This window comes from Strongylocentrotus purpuratus, unplaced genomic scaffold (genome assembly GCF_000002235.5).
Source record: "Strongylocentrotus purpuratus isolate Spur 01 unplaced genomic scaffold, Spur_5.0 spur5_scaffold_3, whole genome shotgun sequence".
Lineage (NCBI taxonomy): Eukaryota > Metazoa > Echinodermata > Echinoidea > Camarodonta > Strongylocentrotidae > Strongylocentrotus > Strongylocentrotus purpuratus.
Genome location: NW_022145609.1, coordinates 34,695,861 through 34,721,195, shown reverse-complemented (window position 1 = coordinate 34,721,195; position 25,335 = coordinate 34,695,861). Strand labels below are relative to the sequence as shown.

The following is a 25,335-nucleotide window of genomic DNA, read 5'->3' as shown; positions in this document are numbered from 1 at the left end:
GTTTAATATTGCCATCAAAATGAATGAATATGTTGGTTAGTATGAAAGAATACCTTGATAGTTGTGTAACTTGCTTTCACCATACAGAATGCATTTATAGACTGTCATGAGTTGCTGCAACAACCTTTATATTTCAATTTTTCCTGTGCCACCAGGTCATAATAATTTTTTCTTATTATTCTTGTAATCTCAAAAGGCTTTGCAGCTTATCATGAAGATGAAATTGAAGATGAGCTTTTTCAAGACTTGTTTTTTATAAAATAATTCAATTCCATTTTCATTGCTAAATTTAGCTTTGAATATCTTTAATATGAGTAAATTTAAAACCTAAATCTGTATCTGTTTTTGGTTCAATCCTATTTTTAAATAAATATGTGGTACAGGGTTGAAATTCTTTAGTGAAATTGACTGCCCACAGAAGAGGGAGAATTCTTACATGTTGTCTTGCTGGGCCCAGAATTCTATTGAAAGTTTGGATGGCTTGCGTGTTGTTGCTTTCCTCTCTGTATTGCAATACAAATATAATGTATTATAAATGAGGTAAAGATATACATGTATGAAGAGAAAGACAATTCAGGATCATTGTCTAGATGAAATTGGAGGCTGACTGGGTTTGTATAGGTACATGTATATGTTATTCAAATAATATGATAGGAATATGAAAAAATATTGAATAAATATGAATTTATATGCAAAAAATATTGATTCTTAACCTGTGGTAACTGATTGATATTGTAACGAAAACGGGTCTCTCACTCTCTGGGTAGCGTCACTTCTTCAGTCAGAACCCGCTCTTTCTCTGTACTCGACGTTCTCACAAAAATATATTGTGCAACAGACACTCTCAGATCAGCTTACAATCACTTAACTAAATTAAGTTACCAACACAGGAAATAATATGCACTTACAGATCAAGTAATGTTTCCAAGAACTTTAATAATCTGAACTTCCAAACAAATTAAGGCACAACTTCCTTCTACGGCAGCTCAACACAGACTGCCCACAAGATTAACCCCACGTACGCGCATCGCAGTGCGCGACGTAACCATAGCGACATCTACAATAACAATAAACAATTACAATAACTAACGCCCTCTAAGGGCTAGGTAATGTAAATAACGATTTCGTTACACTACCCCGCCCCAAGTCTGGGCAGTCCTCTGACCAAAAACACAAAATCGTCTTAATACATGCTTTTGGCAAGAATGAGGCAAAATTACATAGATAAAACTTTTATACATTTATTTCAATTAATCATTCTGTCCTGCGAACAACATCTATAAATACATTTTTGCAATTAAAGGCCGAAAAATCCGCTGGAATACTTTCACGTATAGCAATAATTACATATAATTGTACAAGAACAAGAGTGGGAAAAGATCAAGTCCTTTCCAAATTTAAACTATTTCAACCTGTACTATCAGTATGTACGCAGTACCACTATCCTCGAATAAGCCTGCAGTTAAACATGAGGTAAGAATTATGTACAAGTAATATATACACACGCATTATCATCTTTGGTGGAATAGATCATAGGAATTCATTCTGGCGTAAATATTCATATTTTCAATGATAGCGCCGTGAAAACTAAAAACAACAACAACATCAATAGTTACATGTAAGGAAAATTTAATCACTATAAGAGGAATATAAATGAGTTCCGCCATGAACTTCAATTGCAGCATAAAATACATACAAGAAAACAGGTTTCCAAGTAATTGCAATATTAATGATAGCTGAATTGATATACATGTATGAGTTAAACTTCTGGTAAGATTGCTCCAGCCTTCAAGTTAATACTGTAATTGGTCCTGATCTCTTCCTCCACTACCAGAATCCCGTCACAAAAAGATCGTCTTGTGGTGACTTCAGTAATGCTGTTAACCCGGCCGACCAGGGCCCTTTCCAGCTCCTGTACGGACATCGGAGAACCTAGCGACTGATCCGATGCGAGGTGATGCAACTTTGTAGGCGCCGGCGAACTTTCCTTCTCACACCCATGCAGGAAAACCACGCTGTACTCTCGTACCTTTTCCTCCTGAAAGAGCTTCTTGCCCCCCGAGAACTGTGTTGAGGAAGACCTCTCTTCTACCTGCAGAGGGGTGCCCGGAAGAGTGCGTCGCAGATCCAACCCCTGCATTGGCCTTCCCATCTGGATCTTCCGAAACGTTGGGGTTGGGCAGTCCTCCACCTCAGCTTCTGATTCTGACGATACCGACGAGGTCTCACTTTCCCTCTCCTTTAACAGCATGCTGAGATCTTTACCGGTCGGCCTCGATGCATTCCCGTTCTCTGAAGAGAGTGTTTCCTTCGAAGCATGAATACTCAGCTCACCTGCTGCTACAGGCGCGTCTTGCCGCTTGTCTTCTGTTGTCTTCCCCTCGTGTCGACTCTGTACGTGCCTCGTCAGGTTGTCCTTCCTAAAAAAAGACTTGTCGCACCCTCTGCATTTGTGTTCCTCCCTTCTTCGATGTCTCTCTTGAATGTGTCTCTCCAAACTTCTCTTGTGGGAGAAGTAATGACCGCAAGAATAGCACTTCACGTTCCCCCTGGAATGTCGCATACTGGCTTACTGTAAGAGAATCGACACAGAGGACATCAGGTTAACACAAAATCGAGATCATCTGGATTATCATTCATCACAGATAATATAGTTGCAATGGGTTAACTATCTAATTAATAACTGTAGCGGATAGGCTCGTTTCTTTTCCTTGACGGATTTCTTCTAGGGGGTGGGACCGGAACTTTTCGTGGTGCCGGAACAGGGGGTGTGACAGGCTGGGAATCTTCCCTGTTCAAGTCCTCGATGTCCATATGCTGTGTCAGTTGGCTAGGAGCCTCCTGCTCATTTCCGTGAGCGTCCCTGCTTTCACTTGCTTCTAACCAGGATTGAAGAGGTTCCCCCTTGTACGGCTTCAACCTGTCAACATGGACCACCTTCATCTTTCCATTTCTCTTCGCCTGTATTCGGCAAGTAACATCTGACAATTGCCGAATTAACAAGTAAGGGCCCTCCCACCTCCTCTGGAGCTTCGGGGACAAGCCTTTGGTCTTTGCCTTGTTGTAGAGCCACACAAAGTCGCCCACTGCCAAAGGACTACCCCCTGCCTTGGAGTCATAATCCTTTTTCTGCCGCCTAGCACTTTCAGTGCAGTTCTTACGGGCCCTTTCGTGAGCTTCCCGCATGCGTTGCCTCAAGGTGTATGCGTAGTCTGTCACAACATCATGCTCCTCGGGGTCCTCTAGAGCCTCTGTGGTCAGGTCTATTGGCAAATGCACTTCCCGCCCTAACATCAGCATATTAGGTGTCTCCCTTGTGGAGTCTTGGGGAGCACTACGGTAGGCAAACACTGCGATCGCCAACTTCTCGTCCCAATCTCGTTGTCGCTTATGGGGTTCAATCATCATTGAGATCATGTTGAGCAGAGTGCCATTAAACCGTTCAATGAGTCCATCGGACTTTGGGTTGTATGGGGTGGTGCGTGTCTTGTGAATGCCAAGGATGCCGCACATTTCCTTAAAGACGCGAGACTCGAAATTCCGGCCCTGATCCGAATGCAATACTTCAGGAACACCAAACCTACAAACAAACTCGTTTACAAACTTGTCTGCAACCGTTACAGCGGTTTGATCTGGTATTGGGTAGGCCTCCATCCACTTGCTAAAATAGTCCCCTACAACCAGAATGTACTTGTTCCCTCTCTCCGTCTCGGGTAGCGGTCCAACTACGTCCATGGCGACACGCTCCATCGGCATTCCTACCGTATCTTGTTGCAAGGGGGCCCTCCGTTTCTTAGCTGGTGACTTCTTGGAGGCACAGACGTTGCATTGTCGAACTACGGACCGTATGTCTGCATCCATTCCGTACCAGTAGAATCTCATGCGAACTTTGGCTATGGTTTTGTTCATCCCTAGATGTCCGCTGGACTTCCCACCATGCAACTCTTTCACGACTTCTGACCGAAGTTTGGTTGGGAGGACAACATGCCAAGTGATCTTCTGACCTTGATCACATTCCCACTTTCGGTGAAGAACTCCTTGCTTGACAGCTAGTTGATCCCACATTCTCCAGTAAGACTTTTCGACACTAGACTTTGATGCCATTGAAGACCATTCAGGCCTGTCTGTTGATTGTTGTTTGCCGTTCAAGATCCACTTGATTGATGAATCTTCAGTTTGTTCTTGGTTCAGGTGTGCATTGGTGATACTTGGTGCTAGGGTAACCGCATTTACCTCTGCACGGCCATTTCCAGGTCCTGCTTGGACTTCGAAGCCTGCAGACTCCTCAACATCCCGTTTACACTGGGGACAAGGCCGTCTTGACAAACTATCTGCATTGGCATGCGAGCGACCAGCTCGGTGTATGATTTCGATATCATACTCAGCTATCACTTGAAGCCAGCGGGCCATCTGCCCTTGCGGATCTTTGAAATTCAGAAGCCATCGCAATGCTCCGTGGTCCGTCCTGACCGTAGTCTTCTGCCCATACAAGTACTGTCGGAATTTCTTCAAAAATTCTACGACGGCGAGCAACTCCTTTCTGGTAACGCAATAGTTCTTCTCTGCTTTGTTCAGAGCTCTGCTAGCATATGATATGACTCGTTCCTTTCCATCTACCACTTGAGATAGGACAGCCCCTATCCCCTCATTACTAGCATCCGTATCCAGGATATAATCCTGTTCTGGGTCTGGGTATGCTAAGATAGGCGATTGGTACAGCCGCTTCTTGAGTTCCTGGAAGGCATCTTCACATTCCTCAGTCCATACGAAGGTGTGGGCTTTCTCGGTTAGCCGATGTAGTGGCCGGGCGATATTGGCAAATCCTTCAATAAACCTCCTATAGTACGAGGCCAGTCCTAAGAAACTCTGGACGTCCTTTACACTAGTAGGGGTTGGCCACTCCTTGACAGCTCTTATCTTTTCTGGGTCTGTGGACACTCCTTCCCTGGACACTACATGTCCCAGATACAAGACACTCTCCCGAAATAGGTGACATTTCTTTGCTTTGAGCTTCAATCCTGCTTTCCGAAGACGTTGGAAGACCATCCCCAGTCTAGTCAGTTCTTCGTCGATTGTTTTCGCGAATACAATGACATCGTCCAAGTAAACCAAGAGTACTTCCCAATGCAGTCCGGACAGGACCTGCTCCATCAGCCTCTCAAAGGTGGATGGGGCGTTGCATAGCCCGAAGGGCATCACTTTCCAGCTGTATAGCCCTCCTCGAACAACGAAAGCTGATTTCTTTTTGGCTTCTTCATCTAGCTCGACCTGCCAATATCCTGAGGCCAAGTCCAAAGTAGAAAACCATTTTGCACCTCCAAGTGCGTCCAGCGAATCATCAATGCGAGGAATTGGGTAGCTGTCCTTGATTGTCAAGTGATTCAGACGACGATAATCCACGCAAAACCTTTTTGACCCGTCTTTTTTCTTTACGAGAACAACATTGGATGACCAAGGGCTGTCTGAGGGCTCTATTCTGTCATGTTCAAGCATGTCTTGGATTTGACGATCAATCTCTTCCTGCTCCTTGGGTGGAAACCTACGGGGCCTTTGTCTGATTGGAAGACTATCCCCTGTGTTGATGTGATGTTTGACAAGGCCAGTCTTTCCAATGTCTGAGTCCGAAATTGCGAAAATGTCTTGGTTCTCGCACAATAGCTTGGCAATTCTGTCATGGAAGACCTTGTCTATCCCTCTCTTGCTTCTTCCAAAGAGATCTACGAGATGGTCTGGGACTGTATGATTATCGGTTGTTGGTAAAGGTTGGCCTGGAATTTCTTCAATGTCCTCCCCGCTGATGGGTGTTAGATGGCCGGCAAGTGTACCTCTGCGAATTACGCATGCCTTCTTTCCTGGGTTGAAGACTCGAACAGGGAGGGTTGTTTCCGTCCTTTCTACAACTACCCGTGCAACGATGATGCCTTTGTTCAGGAGCTCGCTACTCTCCGCAGGTTCAATGAGACCTAGACCTGTCCCATCTTGCAGCCCTGTCGTGTAGCCTGGAACAATAACCTCATGACCTGGTGGCACCCTTGTAGTTGCCCCTATCAATACTCTGGAGCTAAATGAAACTCCTCGTGCATCCGTACATTTGATTCTCTCTCCCTTGAGCCGCAGTTCCTTTGTCTTCAGATCGATAATACACCCATTTGGTTCCATGAAGTCCAGCCCAAGTAGCCCGTCTACCTGGTCGGTATTGCCGAAGACTACTTCTAGTGGAAAGATGCATGTTCCTACACCAAGCTCCAACCATGCACTACCTAGCGTTTCCATGCTACTGCCATCTGCATTGCGAACTCCCACTTCTGTCAAGTCTGGCCTATTAGTTGAATGTATCCGATAGTACACGGATGAAGATAAAATGGTATCGGTGGCACCTGAATCTACCAACAACCTTGCTTTGATTCCCCTTATCTCCACCTCAGCAAAAAGACCACGTCGTGCTTTATCAGATATGTAATTCCTTGAAGGATATTCTCGAGGAGATGGAGGTGTGTCAGTTACATGCCCTGGTGTCCGTCCAGCCTCCCCTCGGGCCTCTGGGTTGGCTGAGCCTCGTTTCCCGAAGGCCTCCTGTATTCTCTTGCGTGAGGGCAGTTACGCCTAAAATGCCCCTTCTCATGACACTCGTAGCATTCATCTGTGGCTGTTGGTGTTCTCCGCCTGTACGAGTTGGGTCTCTCCCGTCTGAATTCTTCTGACTTGATGGGTCGTTCCTGTTTGGCGATTCTCTCATCTATTCTCTTCAGCTCTCTCCAGATTTCATTGATCGTAGCTGCTGAATCAGTGTCAACGGCCCTTGCCTGCTTCTGCCTCCTGCCAGACCGTTGTTCCTCGAGTCTGAAAAAATTATCAGTTGCCAAGGCCGCCTGGATGGCTTCATCCATAGTTGTTGGCTTAGATCGAAAGACCCCTTCCCTGATGGATTGGTCCTCAATCGCCTCTGCAAAGTGTGTCCTTGCCAACCGATCCTGGGCTTCTTCAGTAAGTTCCGGGTATGCCAACATGGATAACTCCCGTATGGCCTGACCCAGTTCCTGGAGGGTCTCTCTGGGCCCTTGGCGTCTGTAACGCAGTTCAAGGAGGAAGTTCTCTGCCAACTGGCCTGGGCCAAATCTCTTCTCTAGAAGAACTACCAGGTCTTGGTATGCGATCCGAGAAGTGTCAGCTGCCTTGCTGCCCAAGATCTTCAGTGCTGATCCCCTCAGACTTGCTGCTAGGAAAACCTTTGCATGGTCATCACCCCAGTTATTGGCGACCTTGCAGGCTTCAAAATGGCTGAGGTAATCCCTCCAAGGTGTCCTCCCATCGAATTTGTCGGGCGATACATTTGGCTTAGACAGTGTAACAGGTGACCGTACCCCTGGAACTTCGCTCCTGTGTCGCTGGTAGTGAGGAATTGATGCAAGAACATCTGAAGCATCCAAATCTTGCCTATGTAAGAAGCCTGTTCGTAGCCCATCTGCCCGACGAACGGCTGTTGATGTTTTACTTGGAGACCACTGTGCAGCATGAAGTCCCTTCGCCTCAGCAGCTGCAGTCTGCTCGTGTGCCACCTTCACTTGCGTTTGATCCTCTAGGCATCCATGCATTGGTGATTCAGGTCCCTTGGGATTGACCAGCAAGTTATCATTCATTGTGGTCGCATGAGTCTCCGTTGACTCATGTTCCCGTCTACCAGCAGTGGGTGGCGTTCCACTCTGGGACTGGTTAGGGAAACTTACAGGAGACTGATCGATATGCAGCCTTCTTACCTGCAGTCTGAGAAGCTCATTCTGTTCTAATAATGACTGAATCTCTGTCTTGGACCGACGTAGATCTTCGTCGCCTCGCTGCACTTCTGCTGCAAGGACTTCTACCTCGTCCTCTATAGTCAGTCTCTGAGAAGCCATACCACAATGTTTCTTCCAAACACTGATGCTTTCTGCGTCGTTGTTGTGTGGAGGCGCCACAGAGTGATGTGTTGAAGCGATGAGGCGCTATCAGCCCTATGTTGTAGCAGTGAGGTGCTATAGAGCGCTGTGTTGTAGCGGTGAGGCGCTATAGACCACTGTGTTGAAGCAGTGAGGTGCTATAGAACGCTGTGTTGTAGCGGTGAGGTGCTATAGAACGCTGTGTTGAAGCGGTGAGGCGCTATAGACCACCGTGTTGAAGCAGTGAGGTGCTATAGACCGCCGTGTTGTAGCGGTGAGGTGCTATAGACTGCCGTGTTGTAGCGGTGAGGTGCTATAGACCGCCGTGTTGTAGCGGTGAGGTGCTATAGAGCGCTGTGTTGAAGCGGTGAGGTGCTATAGACAACTGTGTTGAAGCAGTGAGGTGCTATAGACTGCCGTGTTGTAGCGGTGAGCCTGTGAGGTGCTACAGAACGCTGTGTTGAAGCGGTGAGGCGCTATGGACCGCCGTGTTGTAGCGGTGAGGTGCTATAGAGCGCTGTGTTGAAGCGGTGAGGTGCTATAGACCACTGTGTTGAAGCAGTGAGGTGCTATAGACTGCCGTGTTGTAGCGGTGAGGTGCTATAGACCACCGTGTTGAAGCCGGTGAGGAGTTGCCGTGTCGAGCTAATGCTCGATTAACCTTATTTTTGATAATCAGCTCTGCCGTATGCTGATCGAGTACCGTGTCTCGTGTCTGTTTTAATCCCACCGCTAGCCACCAATGTAACGAAAACGGGTCTCTCACTCTCTGGGTAGCGTCACTTCTTCAGTCAGAACCCGCTCTTTCTCTGTACTCGACGTTCTCACAAAAATATATTGTGCAACAGACACTCTCAGATCAGCTTACAATCACTTAACTAAATTAAGTTACCAACACAGGAAATAATATGCACTTACAGATCAAGTAATGTTTCCAAGAACTTTAATAATCTGAACTTCCAAACAAATTAAGGCACAACTTCCTTCTACGGCAGCTCAACACAGACTGCCCACAAGATTAACCCCACGTACGCGCATCGCAGTGCGCGACGTAACCATAGCGACATCTACAATAACAATAAACAATTACAATAACTAACGCCCTCTAAGGGCTAGGTAATGTAAATAACGATTTCGTTACAATATTTAATGAACTTTATCACAAAGTGTTTCAATAATTTACTCAAAGGCAATATCAATACTCTATAGTATATCCCCTGGAAGTCTTACCAAATTATAGCAAGTTGTTGATTGATATTCATGCATTTCATTAGGTGATTATTAGGCAGTGGTTAATTTGTGATCATGCCATCCAATGGTGAGATGAATGGATTGAGTGATGAGATGAGTTGATTGAGTGAGGAGATTGAGTGAGGAGATGAGTGGATTGAGTGAGGAGATGAGTGGATTGAGTGAGGAGATGCGTGGATTGAGTGAGGAGATGAGTGGATTGAGTGAGGAGATGAATGGATTGAGTGAGATGAATGGATTGAGTGAGGAGATGAATGGATTGAGTGAGGAGATGAGTGGATTGAGTGAGGAGATGAGTGTATTGAGTGAGGAGATGAGTGGATTAAGTGAGGAGATGAGTGGATTGAGTGAGGAGATGCGTGGATTGATTCAGTGAGGAGATGAATGGATTAAGTGAGATGAGTGGATTGAGAGAGATGAGTGGATTGAGAGAGGAGATGAGTGGATTGAGTGAGGAGATGCGTGGATTGATTGAGTGAGGAGATGAATGGATTAAGTGAGATGAGTGGATTGAGAGAGGAGATGAGTGGATTGAGTGAGGAGATGAATGGATTGAGTGAGGAGATAAGTGGATTGAGCAATGAGATGAATGGATTGAGTGAGGAGATGAATGGATTGAGTGAGGCATGGGCGTATATCTGTAATTGATACCTATTGTTCAGGGGGGATGATCTATTCATTCATCCCACAATAGGTATTACGTAAGGATTGACGCAAGGAGATGAATGGATTGAGTGAGGAGATGAGTGGATTGAGTGAGGAGATGATGAGGGGATTGAGTGAGGAGATGAGTGGATTGAGTGAGGAGATGAGTGGATTGAGTGAGGAGATGAGGGGATTGAGTGAGGAGATGAGTGGATTGAGTGAGGAGATGAGTGGATTATAAAGTGAGGAGATGAGTGGATTGAGTGAGACATGGAAAAACCGCAGCAGCATCTTTATGATCATATTAAGTGTTATAGGCTTCACATTTCAGCATCTTAATACAGAGCTCAGTTAATGCGCATATGACCTTTCTTGCGCACAGTTGCTATTCATATCTGAAAGAGCCTTAAAAGTGCCAGACCATTTTGGTAGTCTCACAGCTGGATGTGCTCCCCTCGATCCCACCAGTGATTGTAATGTGGATATAGCATCTAATCACGACTAGGCCCAATTCATATCAATACATTATCATTTCTTGTAGCCTTACATGATCACAAGATGAACCAAGAAAGGTCAATCTAGCACTAAACTTTAATATGAGCTTGACATTGTAGACAAGTAAACAAGCAAAAGGATACATATTTTGTGACACTCTATTGTTTGTCTTTATTGTTTACTATTACATTCATGTCTTTATTTCTACAAAAATCTATTAACTGTACTAGGGAAACTTGTATGATTACCATGATTACTAACTAGTCACCTTCTACAGACCATTGCTTTGGCAATCGCCATGCAAACATTGCTCACAACGATTTTGTGCAATGAACTTTTGGAAGGTTTTCATCAACTCATCATCTTATGTTTCACTACATATAAAATGGAAATATCTTTACTATCATAAAATACACAAATAATTACCCTGTTTGATCAAATACTTTTCCAAAAATATATCCGTGACTTATCTAAATGGGAAGTACATCAATCAACTAAGTTCAAAACAAACATAATTTTGAAAAGGCACAAACTCTTCTCTCTCTTTATAATTGCTGCATGTTCTGTTCAATTAACTGGGACCCCGTATTCATACCTTATCAAGCTAGTTGTCAACTAATAGTGTACAACTAGGCTTACTAAGATTTTATGAATACGGGCCCCAAGGTCATATGAAATGGACAAGAGAATTGCTTCATTCCATAATTTTGCTGGAGAGTTGTGAATTACCAGTGTATAAAAGGTGCATATTCAATTTGGTACAAAGGTTGAAACTGCCTCTCTCCCATAGTAAATTTCTTGAGGGTGATTTGATACGATGGTTTTGGCATTAAAATGCCTAAAGGGATAACTTCAATTCTGTTTAATAAAAATTAACATCATAATTTTTCTTTTCTTTTTTTCTTCACAAGTAGTATCTCTGCATTTGTACTTTAAGAAATTCTCTCTCACCCTTTTAAATTAAAAGGCATAGCAAACATCCATACGTGTACAATTCATCTTTTCTATATGGAGAAATGATCAATAACTCAGACTTAGGTTATGCATCCTTTTTCAAAAAGAAGTTGTAAAGATTTCAAAGTCATGAAATACTGAGATTTTTATGGAAGCTTAATAGCTCCACGAGGGCTAATTGCCTTGTTCTCACTGCCATAGATTGCACTCTGTCCCACTAGCTTCCAGCAGCTCATGCACTGAATTCATTACTGCCACAGAGGCTGTGCACAACAATGGGACCACTGTGTAAAAATGAAACATCAGTGAGAACAATCCATATGCTGGAGGAAGGAAGGCATGTCATAAGTTCACATTTAAAAAAAAAATGAGAGTGAGAGAGAAGAGAGGCCTTAATTGACTACTGTATTTGCTACATTCTAATGATGCTATCCTTTTCATATACAACATAAATTCTTTTTTTTGTGTGTGTGTACATTGCATATCCAAATTTCATATTTCAAAAATGTTTTTACGCTTTTTGTGCTTTTCACTTAATTTCATTGCATCTTGGGGCAGTTCTAAATATTTAAAGAAGGCATCCTTAAGACTTGTTCACATACGACTGTATGCCACAGCTTCTGTGTAAATGAAGTGGGAATGATACACTGTAGCTGCGTACATCCAAGGTCGGACACGTTATCACGTATCTGTGCATTATACAATATGAAGTGCAGTATACCTTTCAAACTGCTGTGCTTTACAACACTGTATGTGGTAAAGCCTTTACAGAGACTTAAAGAAAAAAAAAACACCCTTCTTTGTTAAGTCTCAAAAATGCCTATAAAATAGATAGATAACACTTTAATAATCAACCATTTTTGCAGTTATCTTTACCATTTAGATGGGGTGTGAGATGTTTTAAAAACACAATTATAATTGCAACATGTAGCAAACACATCAAACAATATAGAAACTTATATAAACTTACAGAGACAAACATGAAAGAATTGTACATATAGTGTAAATCTGTAAATACTAAATCACAAGTATAAAATAATGTGATTATCCTGGCAGTAATTAATAAAACTATAACTATAGAATAACATCACATAAATTAAAAATATACAATTATTTCAATCAATTAAAATTATATATCCATTCATTTAGCACTATTATACCTTTGGGAGTTTACCTTGGCTCAAAGACTTAAAATGCACTAATCATGTACACTATGATATTCTAACATATTCAACTGAATATTGTCTACAGCCAGAAGGCATTTCAAAGTCATATAATTTGACACATTGAACTCAACACCCTTCTAGCTCCTAACAGATGATCTACAATGTACATTCAACTAAATATGCATCAAACAAAAACAAAAGTGAAAACTACACTACCAAAGCACTTAATATAGGCATTTCAATATCAACAATGCAAATTAATCACATGATTCAATAAACTAAGAAAGATCTTTAGGACTACATATTAAGACATTTCTGCAAAATACATTTTTTGCCAACTGCTAAGCTTATGATAGTAAAGAGATGGAAATTATAAACGGTTTTTCTAGTATCTTTGCATAATTGATGAATATTTGTCAAAACATCATATGAGATGTAGGTTTTCAGTTTATGTTGCATATATTTTCTGACTTGCTGACTAAGCTGATCTTTTCTTATCTCATCCTTCCATATTCAGAAACATGTCAAATATTCCCAGTTTGAAAGTGTCAAATATATTATAGAGTATCAACATTCAAAGCTCACATAAAAATCAATGTCATGAACAAGACAACATACCTTATTTACTGTATGTACATGCAAGTAGACATGATATTGTAATATACTGTCATTGATTTTTAAAGGTGGTACACCTTCATATGTTTTTTTGAGAAATCAAATGGCCAATATTACTCACAAAAGGCACTTTATGTGCTTCAATTCTATCTCTTGCAAATTATGTAATTTAGGAGGTTCACAATTTAGAGTTGTGCTGTGCAGCCTGATGTCATAACACAAAGATCTTATTGTTATGGCTCCTCTGCAGCAGAAATGACTATGAATACTTCAAAGTTCACAGAAATTTATAGGACTGACAACTCCTACATCATACTGTACATGTAAATGAAAATAAAAGGCAGAATTACACTGTAGATCGCCACAATATATTTGCAATAATTCAGGTTAAAATGACCTCTTAACTCACTAAATCTGCTTTCCAGTAGATCCTCTTTTTTAATACCTTTCATTTCTGGGTATTTTCATGTTCTTACTTTCTTTTGCCCCTTGTGCACATTAATCATGTGGAGTTGGAGCATTATATCCTACATTATCCCCTGATGGTGCTCTTCTGTTTGAAAGATGTTTTGGGTATAGTAATTCATAGCACGTAAATATTGTAGACTTTTTTTCATTTTCATATATGAATTGGCAGTTTGGCACATCATCAAAATATGCCTTAGAAAGAAAATGAAGTACATGTATACACATTCAAGAAAGATGACTGACATTTTTTATGAAAGTGGAAAAATTGAAAAGAAGGCATACATATATACCGGTAATATAGAAGGCACATTACAATAGCAAGTTGATTATGTCACATTTTGAAATGACCACATTTTCCAAATACATTGTCAGAATCAACATGTTGAAACTATTGTCAAAATCCTCTTCTACTAAGTTTTGGCTGGAACAATGAATGTGGGTCAAAAGTCCTTACACAATGATTGTTATTTCAGTCCAAAAACAATTTCTGACATTAATATTCACATTGATTGATTTTGTACATTATCAAAGAAAAAGTGACAATGTCAAGTCAGACTCAAGAAAAGGCTCATTTACAAGCATAACTTATGAAATTCTCTGTATCATGACACAATTCTTGGCTTTTCTTGCAACCTGTATTTAAAGTACACCCCATGTAAGCCTTCACTTGGAGTCATTCAAAATCGACAAAGTTTATTTGGGTTGCCATCTTTTTCATGAAATGAAATACTGAAATGAATGCTGTCAATATCTTTGGTAGTTCTCATCATGTGTTCGTTCCTGCATTTACTATACTCTGAGATTATTAAACCTTAAGTTTTCATGTGCTGTTTGAGATAAAACACCTTTTATGCACCTCATGTATGTATAATGCTGCAATGTTTTGGTATACATGTAGTAATTCATATATGTACATGGTATATATATATATTGTAGACCTTTTACATTTACACGTATGAATTGGCACATTATCAAAATATGCCCCTAGAAAGAAAATGAAGTATACACATTCAAGAAAGATGACTGACATTTTTTATGAAAGCGAAAAATGTTGAAAAGAAGGCATACATGTATATTACTATAGAAGGCACATTACAATAGCAAGTTGATTATGTCACATTTTGAAATGACCACCTTCTTCCAATACATTGTCAGCTTCAACATTTGTTTTCCTATTTAAAGTTTTTAACTTGAGGACTGAAAACATGTTGAGGCAAATTTAACACACAAAATATCATTCTTGGATACCATTCAATCAGAGTTTCTTTCGATGAATTGCACGACATGGAATAGAAAATGATTTTAGAGAATGAGACACAATCAAATATACTAACTTCCAGAGCCCAATGTTATAAATAGTTGTAATTCATTCAAATCTATTTCTTTATGAGAGTTGCCATGAATTTGAACTGTATATAAAACCACTCAGATCAATTACTTACAATTCATGAACATCAGTAAAAACTTGTTTCTATTTCTTCAATAACTTTCTATAAATTTAAGCCGATGTTCAGCCATATATATGACACACAAGACACTTTTCTACAGCTTTATTATACGGTAATGTAAATGTATGTCTATCTTTAGACATGCATATAAAGTGTAATTGTAAATGTAGAATATTGAAAATAAGATGTAATTCAATGTATTTCTGGCCTTATATACAGTGTATATATATATATATATATATATATATATATATATATATATATATATATATGTGTGTACAAGATATTGTTATCATTTAACCAGTATTTATGATGTACATGTACATTCTGAATTAAGCTTAATTCACTACCGGTATACTAAAAAAAGAGGCAAATTCTGAAGTTGTTGCACTCAGTAGTTTTGCAGGAATCATTGTAACTTGTTTTAAAAAAACAATACCTTTTGATAGGAACAACATGATATCCATACTTGTATGTATGTAAGGGTGTGTGTATGTACCGATACATGTATTTGTAGATAACCAACATGATATCCATACTTGTATGTATGTAAGGGTGTGTGTATGTACCGATACATGTATTTGTAGATAACCAACATGATATCAATTCTTGTATGTATGTACATGTATTTTTTTATAGTAGATGTTGTTTTCCTTCATTGTTAGTATATTGTTTTGATGCAACAGTATATAATTTGAGGTTTAGACTTTAATAGGTTGAGATACATATGTACCCAAGAATAGACTCATGTACACAAATCTTATGGATGATGATATGACTTAATGCTGTCATGGCTCTTAGCAGATGTCATTATATACATGCTAACACAATATAGATACCATCATATATTCCGATAGACTATAGATGAAACATACTGCTGAGAGCAAAAAGGGCATCAGGTCTTTACTACAGGATAGATAGGACTATCCTTACAGCAGACAACTTTAATATTGTAAGCTCATTAATACACAAGTCATATTGCTGAGAGCAAAAAGAGCATAACTCAATGTTACTGCTCGTAATAGAAGACGGCAAATTGTTGCTAACATGCATAAGCAGTCTCCTACATGTACATGTATTGAAAGCGTATCCAACTATCCATGTGGTTATAATATGTATAATAAAAGTGAGCTTCAAATTTTACTTTTATAAAGAGATACTGTGTGTTTATATACACTCTCAACAACATAAAAGTGATGAGTGAACTATCTGTATGTGTTTGCACAGAATAGGGCCAGCACAGAACCCAAGTCCGACTTGGGTGTTATGTTATTCTTTAAATTCATCATACTCCTTATCTGTTGGCCCATCAAATATTGGGTGAAGATTTTGAGGTTGATTTGATACATACCAGCCATACACAAATTATCTTTTTTAAGTGATTGGTTCCCTTTAAGCATATCTAGCTTTTTTTTTTTATAGTTATGCGTACAATAGTGAATACAATATCATTAGGAATCTGCTTAGTACATGTAGCTGGTTATGTGCTACCTCAAAATGAGTATACTGTATTTAAAATGTCTTGCATGTTTATTGGCTGCAAATAACTGTAATTAGTAATTACCCCCACAGAAGTATATATAAAAAAGAGTACTGTGGGTAGTTTTTGAAGCTGGTTGTGGTGCTAGCCTCTCAGACAGACCTTCAGGCAATGGCGATGGTGATGATGAGGAAAGCAGTGGCAAACACAGCACCGAGCGAGAAGATGAATAGGAGAATGGTCTTCAGCATTGAACCCTGTAAATCATGAAGAAAAAAAATATATTGTTGGTAAAATTTTAAGCAAAAATAATAACATTCATAATATCATAGCAATTCAAACATGTACAGTAGGTGTGAAGTCATTATCAATCACCTTGTATTTGTGTGTTAGCAAATCATTATGTATAAATTGCTTTCACTTTTTTTCATGCAATTTTAAGCAAATGGGACTATATTACAGTGAAACCACAGTACCACACAAAAAAGGGCAATGTGTTTTCTTAAATGATCGTGTTATACACTGCATACAAAAAAAAGTGTACCCAATTTTAGTAGCTTCCCATATGACCTGTATAACCTGTGTAAACCTTGAATTATATTTCATTCTTAAAAATGCAACTAATATTCTGTCTAATGATACCTCATTAATAACTCTGCTCCAATTGATGAATGAGCAACAGCCCTTTAAAAAAATACTGTCAAAATCCTCTAGTTTTGGCTGGAACAATGAATGTGGGTCAAAAGTCCTTACACAATGATTGTTATTTCAGTCCAAAAACAAGTTCTGACATCAATATTCACATTGATTGATTTTGTACACTATCAAAGAAAAAGTGACAATGTCAAGTCAGACTCAAGAAAAGGCTCATTTACAAGCATAACTTATGAAATTCCCTGTATTATGACACAATCTTGGCCTTTCTTGCATCCTGTATTTCTCTTGGAGTCATTCAAAATCGACAAAGTTTACTTGCGATACCATCTTTTTTCATGAAAGTCTATTGTCAATATCTTTGGTAGTTCTCTTGTGTTCTTTCTTGCATTTACTATTCTTTGAGGTTATTAAACCTCAAGTTTCCATGTGCTGTTAATGTAGTTATGTGTTAGTGCTTCAATGTACCATATGTATGTGAAATATTGCAATGGACAAGTGAGCAGAGATATTAGAAATCATGAGACATGAAGTTAGTAGGCTGTTTAAAATAATTTAAGGTTATCCTGTGGATTGAAACAAAATCCTGTCAAAGCTTATAGATGGGGTTATTTGAAACAATGAATCACTGAAGTATGAAAGGATTTTAAGACCAAAGTAACATGCATATGGCCTGACTCACATTCGGTACATCAGCCAAAACCTATTATTATAAGGAGGTTTTGACAGTCATACATGGCAGAAAATTGATAAATAGGGAATCTTTAGACAGAAAACAATTTACTCTTTACCATGAAACAGATTTCATGGTCACACTGATAATGACTTTTTAATCATAAACTCCTAAATTTGCACATGTATGTGCAGTTTATGCTATCAAAATTGGAAATGTTACAGGGTTTGGGGCATGTTCCATGTGAGAGCCTATAATGTTAATATGATTTCGATGGTTAACGATGATCAATTACTGGTACATGAAATCTTATAAAAAGAAGTTGAAAGATGAGCTATGAATAAAACGATTTATCATACAGTGTATGTTAGCATTCTGTGGTGTGTGGGACAGGAAAGGGATTTATCAAACAAAAAATGAGTTAATGGAAGAATGAAAACAATACAAAAGAATGGAACGGATGAATATATCATATGATAACATTGGGATCATTCAGCATATGATACACAATATGATATGTTCATTGAACTGTGATCAGTTACACTGCATTCAAAATCAAAGTTTTTGTAATATTTGATGAAGCAAAAATACCCGGGCAATGAGCTTTCTTAAAGGTATAGTGTGTTTACATGAAGTCATTTCAAAGAAGAAATCTTATTTTAAAATGTAAATGATGTGCCATTTGCAACTTTTTCAGTATGTGTACACTCTAGCACAGCAAATTTAAATTAATATTACAAAAAGGCCACTCCATCACCATACATTGTAAGTTAGATCGACAAAGAAAATGCTTTATTAGCACTATGTTTTTTTTTTGAACATCAATCAAAAACAGTAAGAACAAAAACAAGGAAAAGTAACTTTTCATGTAACTTTGTCATTAATTAATACCGGTATACAGGAAGAAAAAAATCAAAGAAAAAGAGAATTAATAATGCAAAACATTAAAAATGGCAGCATTACAGAATGGCGAAAGTTTGAAAGAAATCGGATCAATTAGTAAGAAAATTATGAGTTTTTGAAATATGCAATCACTAAATCCATGCCAATCTCAAATTTGCCATTTGGTCACTGGATTGTATCATCTTCAAGGACAACTCTCCCATTTGTTGTGAACAAAATAAATCAGAAATTTCTGTTTTTCTCCTAAGCACCTTCTCTTTTGGGGCATTTCTCAAAATAAATTGTGGGTAGCATGTATTATTAAACGTTTTCTAAAAAGAAATAACCCCTTGAGTCATATGTTTTGAAAATTGACAGTTTTTTTGTGTGTGTGTTGGACACTGCAGGTTGAGCCTACTTGAAGTGACCATAATATACCGTAGTAATCATGACTTCCAAAAGTTCATAACTTTTTTATTTTTTTGGTCTGAGTTTGTTCAAACTTTCACCATTGCTTCTCTGATTTTTCTGCTTTCTTAAAAAATATTTTAATATTGAAATTAGATTTCCCTGTAAAGAAAAGAAAAGTATTCCTCAATGCCTTAATCCATTCCAAGAGCTGTCTGATCTATCCAATATTCCTTTTAATTAAATTTCTTGTATTCTTAATTTTTTTTTTTTTTTAAAGCATCAAGAAGATCAATAATTTTGCATGCTGTTAGGCTTTTTTATAATTTTTACCAACAATCAAACAAAGTTAATATATAATACATATTCATGCATTTATATCCAGCGTAAACAGAAGCAAATTACATATCAGCTAAGTCATTCATGTAACTAATACCCCTTTCATAATGCTTCTATCGGAGTCACACCGATTAAAATACCGATTGAATTTTCCTCATGTAAACAAAGGTGAAACCGGCTCTTTCTCTGCATGTCATACTGCGGGTGAAATTCACTCGCTGTGGCGAGTCCTTAGCGAAGAATTAGCTAGCATGCAGCATGTTCAACCAAAAGTCAACAAACATAGCTGGTTACGATAAAGCGCGCGTACACTGCGACCTTTTTCATCGACCTTTTAATCAGTGTTTTCTCCTGAACGCATTCACAGTGGCTGTTTCATCGGTGTCACACCAATAGAAGTGAATTTCTCCTGCTCTTGAGCAGGAGCATTTAATCGCCTATTTCTCTTCTTTTCATCGGCTATTCTATCGGCTTTTTCTCCTCTGTACCATTCATAGTAGCCGTTTCATCGGATGCGTCCGGATGCATCCAATGAAAATCAGGCCAGTTTGAAAGGGGTATTGGTTTATTATACATATTTTATCTTTTCTATTTGCTTTTACTCCACTTGGGAAAATGAACAATCAATCGACATACAAATAAAAGAATTTTGCAGGCTTAAATGCAATTGCTTGAAAATTACAACTTTAAGGCTTGAACCAATGCATTTTTATTTTTTGTATTACACTGACTTGGGCAAACACCAAATATTATACATCATGCATGATAGCTATGCAATAAACAAGTGAAACAACACAAGTTATCGACATGAAGTCTATGCCTGCAGACCATACTGTGGGTGCAATGGGTGTGATATATACATACTTAACACGATAGCAACTACTTTAAAAACATCAACCTATTTAAATGCAATTTCAATAGCCCTGTGCATCACCTAATGAAATGTGCGAACAGTAACTTTTACAATTTATATATGTTATTTATTAGAGAGCATCCTATTTGCTGAAAAGCTATCATGTGACACTCAAAATTGATCAAATAACCTTTTGTCATGGTAAAATATGTAGAAAGTAAATTAGACTGGGCATGTAGCTACATGTAGCTCTCTTCCCTATGTGTATCCATTGTTTTTATTGTCTTAGCTGCACGCATCTCACATGAAGGCAACTTATGAATATACTCAACAAGACCAGACTCCAGAGGAGCTAGGTTTGAGATTGCAAATACCCTCAAGTTTATATAAAAGATATTATATATCATTGTTTATTGTAACATATATTCACCTCCAAATTCTGAATTAGTTGGTGCATATGTTTTGTTATATTTCCGTTTCGGTTTAATAAAATTTGGAGTGGACTATTAGGCTATTATTATTATTATTATTATATGGAATGCTGAAGTATGCAATGTCATGTGCACTGTAAGCTGAACATAGGAAATGCAATAATACTTGTCTAGTTGTTGTGATTATGAATCCCTCTTTTTACTCTATGCCTCGAAGTGCTCATCTATGTAACTTTGTAATTAATTGAATTGAGGTATATCATTCATGTTCAAATCAAGAAGTAATATCATTTATTATAGACACATAAACCCAACATCTTATGACATCTCATCTAAATCAATATTTTGAATGATATGTAAATAAAATTACAATATACTAAATTCTTGCAAAATATCACTTTGTTGCTTGATTGATGCTAATGGGATCCATCAATGAAAATGTCTAATGAGACATTTGCCAAAGCTCTCTTTTTATTCTTCTTTTCCCTGAAGTATGATATAAGGGAACAAAGCTTATATTATGTACCGGTACTTGTTCTTTTTTAATTTTTTTTTTAAATTTTAGCATTAAGAACTATTAAAATATAGCAGTTGCTGACTACACATCACATATTTTTGTTCATATTTTGTCTGCAATTCTTGATAATTCAGCTTTATATAATTTTATATAATTGATCATTCTAGAGCAGTAACTACTAAAGGGATGTTACACTATGTTGATCCACAATACCAAAATAATCAATGACTGTTCATTATATTATTTAACCTCTATCTTACATAAATGACTTTATATCAAGTTACAATAACATTTTATAATTATTGTAACTATTTTCTTTATCTCTTTAAGTCAATTATTTCTCAGCCACGCTTTTAACTACTTGTTGTATTTGGCATGTTTGAAATGTAGTATACCTATTAAGTGTAAATGAATTTATGTATATATCTGTCATCCCCCCCCCCCCCCCTCCCGGCTCATTATTATTATGTTACCTTGTCTTTGTAAACCTTGGTACTGGGTTATTTAAGTTTTTTCTTTATTTGAATGTTGAATGATTTTACAACAAAAATTAATTAATTAAAAAAGTCGAAATTGAAATCGCACTTGAGTTGATTTTTCAAAAATAGTTGCAATCGTGTTAGTTGAAAACCATGAAGTGAAGGGGGGTTGCTAAATATTGGTTCTTGCGCCATATCTAGATAAAGATTTATCTTGAAGCAAACCTCGCTCTCCAGGACAAATAGATTCCTGCTGATGCAGAACTCCCTAATAGCAGAGCCAATAAGCTGCAAAACACAGACCATATCAAATATATGAGATCACACTTCAAATATGACCAATCACATGCAGAAAGAAAAATTATCCCATACAGATTTTGACAGGAATAAGGGCAGGGAATTTTTTCTTTTTTTTTAAACTGGGAAAGGGGTGGAGAAAAGGAACGATAGAGGGAAGAAGAAGTGGGGTTTAAAGGTGTAAAACTTGATGATGGTTATAGTACATTGTTATGACTTTGGATCTTAGAATAATTAATATTAAATGATTGGTGTGTAGTGAAAGTACATAAGTACAAAGTACAGAGGTGTCGTGGTCGAGTGGATATCTCAGCGGAATGTGGATCACAAGGTCCACGGTTCAAGTCCCACCGCGGCACTAATGTCCTTTGGCAAGACATTGATATACCGGAGTGTTGGCTCAGTCAGTAGAGTGTCCGCCTCACAACCGGGAGGTCGTGGGTTCGAACCCCGGCCGCGTCATACCAAAAGACGTTAAAAGATGGGAGTTGTTGCTACCTTGTTTGGCGTTCAACATTAAGGGATAGAGCAACGTCGATCTGGCGCTGCTCAGTGGCTGCCGGGCTCACGATCAATTGGGCAAAAAGAATTTCCGTTTCGGTTTAATAAAATTTGGAGTGGACTTTTAGGCTATTATTATTATTATCTACATTTGCCACTCTCCACCCAGGTGTTAAATGGGTACCCGGTAGGATGCGAAAGCTAATGTGGTTTGATTAGCAATGGTGCTTGTGACTGGTGGGAATGCTCCCCAGGGAGTGGAGAATGTGCATACCTTGTGTGCGTGTAAGCATGAATCCGATGACCGCTGTAATAATATATATCTGTAAAGCGCATTGAGAGGGCCTGCGGTCCTGAAATGCGCTATACAAGGACAAACTATTATTATTATTATAAGAACTCTAAAACTATGAAATCTTATTGTAAGAGTATAAATTGTACATACATGTACATGAATATTGTGCCGAAGTGTACAATCTATTTCTAGTTGAATCCAAATGGAGGAGCACATTCAAGTGTTAAGTCCATGCTATACAGACATTAGCCTGATTCTAGACAGACTTTAAATCTAACAGAGTATTTTATCTGTCTTTAGTAGCATTTCTCAATACCTCCTGCCCAATCATATGTTGAAAGCCATAAAGGCATTAGCTCATATCACGTTTAGATTGTACTAACGCCATTCTGACTCTCAATGGAACTCATGTACATTACTCAGACTCACTTAATCTCTTTTTAATGAATATGGAAATATCAGAAGGGAACCCAGTCCCAGAGCATTCTAATTAAAGGATGAATTGAAAACTTTGATGACATAGTCAGGAAAGTGCTCAGATTATTCATAATGTAAGAAAATAATATCCCTGAAGCTTGAAAGGAAAACATTCAATATTGAAAAGGGACAAAAATCTGTGCCATGGCCAAAATCCTCTGCAATCATCAGACAATGTAACTTGAGAATTTATTTCAAAGAACATTAGACATGGATGGACTGGTTTTTCAATGTGTAGTTGCAAAAGTTAAACAGCACCATACAAAAAGAGGAAGCAGGCTCTTATAATAATGTGACCAAATTTAATGCATACATCTACATGTATGTGAAGGGCCTTGATAAGAATTATTGCATTCGCCTGTTACAAATGTTATGGCTAGACCTACCTAACATACATGCTATAAATGACCTTTGTATTCTGACTATTGGAATACAATTATTCATAAGAGGTGAATGAAATGATTCATATCATGGCACTTTGCAAATAATTTTACATTAAATTTGGTAACATTTGTTGGGTGGGGGGGGGGGGGGGGCTATACAGACGCTGTACAGACACACTGATCTAGCACAGGAGCGGGGGGATCAGGGTGCAAATTTGAGAATTTTTTTTTTTCTTCCTAAACTACAACACTAAAATGTTTGACAACAAAACCAAAGTGATAAAAGGGGTCCAACCTGAGGTATTATATGGATGGAATGACCAAGTATAGGAGTCTGAGAGAGATGGAGATGTACAAGTGATAAATATTGTGTTAACAAGCTTCGACTTAAAACGTTTTTCACACCCGTTTTCACACCCGTTGAAAGTTAGCTCCGCAAGTTCCTGGGCTAAGCTGGCCCTGCTCCCAGAGTAGGGTTAGCGCGACAATTGCAGCGCTAGCGGCGCTTAACCCCGCTAACCTGTCAGGTGAAAGCATGAGCCGTTAACCCGGGATATCTTTTGAACGATGGTGCATGAAAGAATATTCAAGAATGCGAAATGTCACCCATGACAACAGCGAGGATCTGAGCGCACGTTTTCCAAGGTGGCAGGCAGGGGTTCGCGGCTTTCAAATCCTCAAATTGTTGCAAATAACGTTTCATCCTCTTCCTTCTACTGTTGTTTAAGATATTTGTCTCAAGATGATGATTCTTTCTCAAATGGAAAATGGCAAGCAAGAAAACCATTGTATCCTTTTGAATCCTGTGGCGCGCCATTTTGAAGAATTAAGTCGTCTGTCAACTTCCGGTTGTGGATTCGTAGAACTGCACTGCGTGCGCACAAGTTAGGTCTTGTCAATCTTCTGAATATTCTGATAGTCCCGGGTTAATGCAAAGCAGGTGTGAAAACAGGCAGCGTTTTAAGCCCCGGGCTAGCTGTTAACCCAGGGTTAATTTACAAGGTGTGGAAACAAATTTCTTAGCCCGGGCTATCCTTATCCTGGGCTAAGGATAGCCCGGGTTATCTGAACCAGGTGTGAAAACGGTATAGGATAATTAAGAGAAATAACAAATGAAATAATTAAAATGAAAGGAAATAATCATGCTCACATACTGTTCAGTATTTAGTAACACTTTGTTTCTAAACTCGACACACAACAGAGGTAAGTAAGATTTTCTTTTTTTGTTGGATATCCAATTGATCATTATGCACACAAAAAGTACATACTCTGAAAATATCCAACATTTTAATTTCATGATATCTGCATGGCTTTCCTAATGAAATTATGGGAGAGGGTCTATTCAATCGATTGCAACAAAGTATTTTATGCTTAATAAGTACTCACTAATTTAAACAAGGTAAATGCTCTTGGCAGCCCACCTGCATTACGCAATTTGATATGATGAAAAATTTAGGGTTGGGACATTATTTATAGGCAGGGTGACCCATTAGGAGGCCCCCAAAAATTAAATCCTCTCTATAAATTCAGCATTTGAAGTGAATAATGACTAAGAATCACCAGAAGAATCATTTACTATTATTTGTACCAAGATTGATGAAATATATAAACAAATAACATTAAATGATTTATTAATTCTCACATTAAGTTGTAAAAACATAATCCAAGTCTACAGACCCAAAATGACCTTTGACCTTAACTTTGTGACCTG

The 25,335-nt window shown here is 38.6% G+C and overlaps 1 protein-coding gene across 3 annotated transcripts in view; it reads right to left on the bottom strand.

Moving 5' to 3' along the window:
• Positions 1-10,450: 10,450 nt before the first annotated feature.
• Positions 10,451-25,335, bottom strand: part of LOC764902 (putative ferric-chelate reductase 1) — an 81,887-nt gene continuing 67,002 nt past the window's right edge. For 2 of the 3 annotated variants that reach the window (XM_003724772.3, XM_001201510.4), the window contains one exon: positions 10,451-16,692. In XM_003724772.3, the coding sequence (XP_003724820.2) occupies positions 16,600-16,692 (93 nt within the window). In that variant the 3' untranslated portion in view covers positions 10,451-16,599. Of the gene's footprint in view, positions 16,693-21,896; positions 21,960-25,335 lie in introns of all 3 variants that reach the window. The other variant, XM_030996125.1, reaches the window with a different exon arrangement.